The sequence below is a fragment of the Myotis brandtii genome, unplaced genomic scaffold (assembly GCF_000412655.1).
Source record: "Myotis brandtii unplaced genomic scaffold, ASM41265v1 scaffold959, whole genome shotgun sequence".
In the NCBI taxonomy this organism is placed as follows: Eukaryota; Metazoa; Chordata; class Mammalia; order Chiroptera; family Vespertilionidae; genus Myotis; species Myotis brandtii.
Genome location: NW_005371966.1, coordinates 960,053 through 966,353, shown reverse-complemented (window position 1 = coordinate 966,353; position 6,301 = coordinate 960,053). Strand labels below are relative to the sequence as shown.

General features: G+C 50.4%; 1 protein-coding gene across 1 annotated transcript in view; it reads right to left on the bottom strand.

Annotated features, from left to right (window-relative positions):
* The window catches only part of FAM58A (family with sequence similarity 58, member A), a 15,975-nt gene that overhangs the window by 1,331 nt on the left and 8,343 nt on the right, over positions 1–6,301 (bottom strand). Inside the window, exon 4 of the mRNA XM_005886171.2 lies at positions 4,554–4,781. Coding sequence (XP_005886233.1) covers positions 4,554–4,781 — 228 coding nt within the window. The remainder of the gene's footprint in view (positions 1–4,553; positions 4,782–6,301) is intronic.

Genomic DNA, 6,301 nt, shown 5'->3' with positions numbered 1-6,301 from the left:
CCTGGCAGGTGTTGCTCAGTGGATGAGCATCGACCTATGAACCAGGAGGTCAGGGCTGATTCCCCGTCAGGGCACATGCCCAGGTTTCAAGCTCTATTCCCAGTGTGGGGCGTGCAGGAGGCAGCCCATCAATGATTCTTTCTTATCATTGATGTTTCTATCTCTCTCTCTCTCTCCCCCTCTCCCTTCCTCTTTGAAATCAATAAAAATATATTTTTTAAAGTAGTCCAGGGCCAAAGACAAGAGGACTCTTTGAGACATTGAGACTTTCTACAACAAGCATGCCAAACTCGCGGCCCCCAGGCCTCACACGGCCCACAATGAATATTTGTGCGGCCCAGCCAATGTAAAGGTATGTAAGAAACGTTTTAATAAAAATTTCCTAACTTCATTTTTACAATATCCTGTTATACACAATTATTAATAACGAACTACAATGTTCGCTAATGACTGATGACTATAATCATGTTGCATTCATTTCCCTTACTCGCCTTACGCACAGGCGCACCATTTCTCTCCACTAATACTAGCAGCAAATATTTTAGCAGCCGATGGCCACGTCATTAGTCTTGGACTGACTTGTTTGCTGTGAGCAACAGGAAATATTTCGCTTTTGGAGAACAAGAAAAATAGGTTTATTTGCATTACACTTATTAATCTGTGCAGTTATTCAGTGTCTGGTAAGGTAATGTTCAAGAAAAAATATTACTTTTTATTAAAATGTTCTATTATTTTACATTAACGATGACTTATTGATTTCAGCCCTTTGTGTTCAGCATGTCTCTATCGACATAAACCTACGTTTCTATGAAAATTGAAGCTTTTGCTGTTTTGCGGTCCACATAAGCTTAAACCTTGTTTATTTGGCCTTTGAGTTTGACTTGCTTGTTCTACACCTCCATCGAGGAGATGCCCCTCAATGTTGCTGACCTCATCGGAGAGGGGCTGGCCTGCTACCTCAGCCCAGCCAGTGTTCTCAGTCCTTGGCAGGCTGAGAAGGAGCAGGAGGGGGGAGGGAAGGGAGCCAAGGGATGGACATCTTGTCATTTTTTTTTCTTTTTCTTTTCTTTTCCCTTTGAATAAATAACACTTTTTGAGGCAAAAAATAAAATAAAATAAAATAACTAAAGTAGTCCACGGCCAAAAGCTGGAAGCCACCCAAGCGCCCCTCCATGGAGGGCTAGACAAACACAATGTGGTCCACCCAGACCATGGCCTAGTATGCAGCCTTAAAGAGGGCGGAAACTGACACATACTCCAACACACTACTGATTTGGAGGCGGTGCCTCACGGACCCAGAGGCTGGACCTGGCCTAGCACAAAGGCCGGCGGCCGCAGGCACAGTCGAGCGCAGGCTTCTGGTGGGCAAGCGCGTCAAGCTTGGCTAAGTCTCCTGACTGCACGGCGGAGCCCCAGCCCCCAGCAGACAAGTGACAACAGAGAGGCGGTTGCTGCAAACAGTGGCGGCGGAGAGCATGCGAGCAGAGAAAGTGTTTACAGATCAGACATGGGTGTCAGGACGGGGCAGGCAGGCGCCATGGGGAGCTGGCGCTCACAGCTCGCCGAGTCCACAGGGTGCCCAGGACACACACAGTGCACCAGGCCCAGAATCATCCAGAAAAGGTGAGGAGTTGGGTGAACCTGAGCGCCCCACCCTCGAAGAAGCCGCTTCTTCCCAGTTGTAACAATTACTGGTTAAGTCTGTGGTGCCCAGAAAACAGGGTCCTAGTGGAGCCGCTTCCCGGCGCCTTTCTCTCGCAAGAGCCTAGAGCGTGAAGCGAGAGTCTGAAGCAGAGGTGGTAGGTATAGTGGCGTCCAGGGACGGCCAGGAGCAAGTGAAGAGGAAGGAGCGCAGGTAGGCAGACACAGAGGAGAGACGCAGGGACAGTGGAAACCAGTGACGACATTGCAGATCCAAGCAGCTGAGGGACTGGGGCCTCCGTGCCCACCAGGTGCCCCGAGAAAACAGGGCCAGGGACTGGCAGGTCCTCTGCCACCACCTGATTGCAACAGAGCAGGGACACTGCAGGCACGGGATCTGGGAGCCCCAAGAAGCCCATGCGTGGAGCAATACTTTCTGTGCATACAGATGCCCTTCCATCGCCATGCTATGCGGGTGCATCTGGCCCAAGATGGGGCTATGGATGCATTTGTTTAGCCATGTGATCACGTACTATGTGCCAGGTCCAGGCACTGGACGCGAGGCAGTTGATAAAGCAGACAAGACCCCTGGCCTCCAGGCGCTTATAGTCTGGCGAGGGGTGGTGGGGGGAATTCCACAGACAATAAAGGCCAGCAGAGCAGAGAAGGGAAAACTGTGGACTCCCATGGAGGGCAAGCAGACCGCGGGGAGGGAGTGTCAGGAACGGGGAGGCCCCATGTAAGCCAAGAGCTGCAAGAGGGGAGCGGGGGCGGGGAGGGGGGAGAGGTAGTGAGGAGCTGGCCCAGGACGGCACCCATGGGGCACATTCCCTTATGGGAAATTGATAATCGATGACACATTTAGAAGACTTCTGGCCACTGTGGGTTTGTGCAGGAGGGGGGTACACCAAAAGGGGACACTTCAAGTTACCTCAAATTCTCTTACATAGAACCTCATTCTATACCAAGCATGTCAAACTCGCAGCTGGCGCACGCAGCCCACAATGAATATTTTTGCAGCCTAGCCAATATAACCGTATGTAAGAAACGTTTTAATAAAAATTTCATAACTTCATTTTTACAATATCCTGTTATACATAACTAGAGGCCCGATGCACAAAATTTGTGCAAGGGGCTCGGCCCTCGAAGCCCCAGCTTTGTCTGGAAGGAGGTCGGTCTAATTAGTATATTATGTTTTTATTATTATAGATTATTAATAATGAACTACAACTCTCGCTAATGACTGATTACTATCATCGTGTTGCATTCATTTCCCTTATGCGTATTACGCACAGGCGCACCATTTCTCTCCGCTAATACTAGCCCTGAATATTTTAGTAGTCGATTATGACGTCATTAGTCTTGGACTGACTTGTTTGCTGTGCACAACAGGAAATATTTCACTTTCAAAGAACAAGAAAAATAGGTTTATTTGTGTGACGCTTATTAATCTGTGCAGTTATTCAGTATCTGGTAAGTTAATGTTCAAGAAAAAATATTAATTTTTATTAAAATGTTCTATTATTTTATGTGAACGATGATTCATTTATTTCAGCCCTTTGTATTCAGCATGTCTCTATCGAAATAAACCTACGTTTCTATGAAAGTTGAAGCTTTTGTGCTTTTGCGGCCCACGTAAGCTTAAACCTTGTTTATTTGGCCTGTGTTAGGCTTTGAGTTTGACATGTTTGTTTTAGACCAAGGCTAGACAATGAGGTGTTATGAAGAGAGGAGCATCAGACTTCAAGTATGGAAAAGAAAAAAAAAAAACAGAAAATGGTCTGAACATCCCATTCTAAAATAAGGGGACCACCCGGGGGAAATTTGACAGAGGGCGGAAGTCCTTGAGTACAGCCCTTCTGACGGACAGATGTCACCTTGCTCTCTACAAATGTCACTTTGGATTCTGCAGGGCTAGGGGAGGCAGGGGAACCTACCCACCATCCTCTCCCCTCTCTCTACCTGCCTATCATCTAGCCAATCTATTCACCCATCCATCCATCTAGCTAGCTCTCTACCTATCTACCACTAAAGCTATCACCTATCTATCTACCTATCATTCATCCATCTAATCCAGGGGTCCTCAAACTTTTTAAACAGGGGGCCAGTTCACTGTCCCTCAGACCGTTGGAGGGCCGGACTATAGTTTTTAAAAAAACTATGAACACTGCACATATCTTATTCCTATGCACACTGCACATATCTTATTTTGAAGTAAAAAAACAAAACGGGAACAAATACAATATTTGTATTTGCGTGTGGCCCGCGGGCCGTAGTTTGAGGACCCCTGATCTAATCTATTCATCTATCCATCTTCTAGCTATCTATCTTTCTCCAGCATCTATCTACCTACCCATCATCCATCCATCTTTTTAGAGCAGCGGTCGCCAGCCTTTCAGACCTCACGGACCACCAGTGGTCCGCGGACCACCAGTTGGCGACCGCTGTTTTCGAGCACCCCCCATACTTCTGATGCGAAGCCAAGTTTATTAACCTCTGACCTATGACACAAGCTTCCACTCCATTCACTAAAAGTGCTTGATTGAGCTCAGTAATTCTCAACTGGGGGGACCCCTAGCCCGGGACACTTAGCAATATCTAGAGACATCTTTGGTTGCTATGACTAGTGGGGAGATGCCCCTGGCTCTGAGTGGGCAGAGGCCAGCGATGCTGCTCAATATCCTAGTGCCCAGGATGCCTCAGCACAGAGAATGGTCCAGCCCCAGACGCCCACAGTGCCAAGGGGAGCGTCCCTGCCTTCGACTTAGAAATGACAGGGCATTTGCAAGCTTCAATGTTCCCAAGTGGCCCACATCTCTCTGCTGGATCATCGCTACAAAGAGACAGGGACTTCTAAGTCCTCAGGCAAAGGAAAGGGGGACACATGCCCGTGCACTGAGCAGTCACCTCACCTGCCACCATGGCTTCTCGGCCTCGGCCTCGGCGGGCACCTCGACCCCGTAGACCTGCAGGGCCAGGTGGAGCACCGCCACCGCTATGTGCTGAGCCTGGAACCGGAGGCACAGCCCCCCGCGGTAGCTGTCCCGCAGCAGGGCCCAGGCAGTGACGGAGATGGGGGTCCGTTGCCAGCTGTAAGGATTCAGCCAGTTCTTGAGAGAAATCAGGTAGTGGAGCAGGTACTGCAAAGACACGCCAGTCAGCCTCTTGGCTCGCAGGGCTCTGGCCCCCAGTCACCCGCCTCCTCACTGTGGGGCACTGCACTTCCTCTGCCCGCCAGCCACTCTCCCGGAAGCTGTCTCGATGTACAGTGGGGCCTTGACTTACGAGTGTCCCGACTAATGAGTTTTTTGAGATACCAGCTGTCTCTTGGCCGATTTTTTGCTTTGAGTTGACAGAGTAATTTGAGTTAACGAGTTCCTTAACGAGCTCGGTCTCAGAACGAATTAAACTCGTAAGTCAAGGCCCCACTGTATATAAAATACAGATGGGCCCGAGTCACCTCCTGATCAAACCTTCCAGTGGTGCTCTGTCACTTAGAATAAAGCCCCAGTGCCTTCCGCTGGCATCCGAGCCCGGCCTCCCTCTCGGCCTCCTCGCCCGCACCCCACCTTCCTGCTGTGTTTGACCGCCAGGGGCCTCCACCTCAGGGCCCTGACACCCGCTGCTCCCTCGGCCTGAAATCATCTCCACTCCTGTCCCAGTCCCCACGTGTCCACCCACCACTGTCCCCCAGGCCCCGCTCCCCAAACCTGCCTGGACCACTCTTAATGGCCACCCCGGCGAAATCCCTCTCCATCACATGGCCCTGCTCTGGCCACCGTCAGCATCGCTGCCCCCCCCCCATACCCCCCTCAAACATAAGCCCCGGAGACAGCAACCTCATCTACAGAACAGAGCATGGCGCCCGTGTGCCCAGACGAGACAGGACCCTGCTTTCGGGGGAACTAGAGACAGGTGACTGCATTTTGCAACAGTGCCCATGGCTGTGAGCTCTTCGTCAATGAACTTCCAGCTCAGTTATGTCAGCTCCCGCCCTGACGAGACGGCTGCTTTGCCTGAACCTCCTGCTCAATTGAACACACTAGTAAGCCTTGCCCCCCACATGCGTGGGGCTCCAGCACACCTGGAAGAGGGGCCTCACCCACCGCTTCCCTGACCCCTATGGAAGGATAAGGCACAGCTCGCTCGCAGGTCACACTGGGCTCCCTCCCAGCGGGTGCTATTCTTCCCGGGACTCTGCCCTCTGACTGCCTGGCAGAGCCAGGGGCCCTCCTGCCTTGCCCCTGCATTGAGCCGGCGCCAGGAAAACGCAACTTTCAAAATTGCCGCCAGGGGTTTCCAGGAGTAGGTTGGTGGTGTGGAAGGGAGGGGTGAGATTATAAAAAAGGGCAACATGAGGGATCCTTGAGGTGATAAGAGTTATTTTGTATCTAACTGGGGTGGTGGATGCATGACACACGAGCATAAATTATATTGTATGGCACCAGCGCAGTACAAGTAACCAGGTAACACCAGGAACCAGGGCACTGCAGCCATGCCCACACTCCGGCTGCTACATTGTATTCATTTTACAAAATGTTTCCATTCAGCAAGACTGGGCAAAGTGTCTATCTTAAATGGGGTGTCTCTGTGTTATCTCCAACTGCTTATATATCTACACTTACCTCAATAAAAATTCAATTACAAAGAAACAAAATCC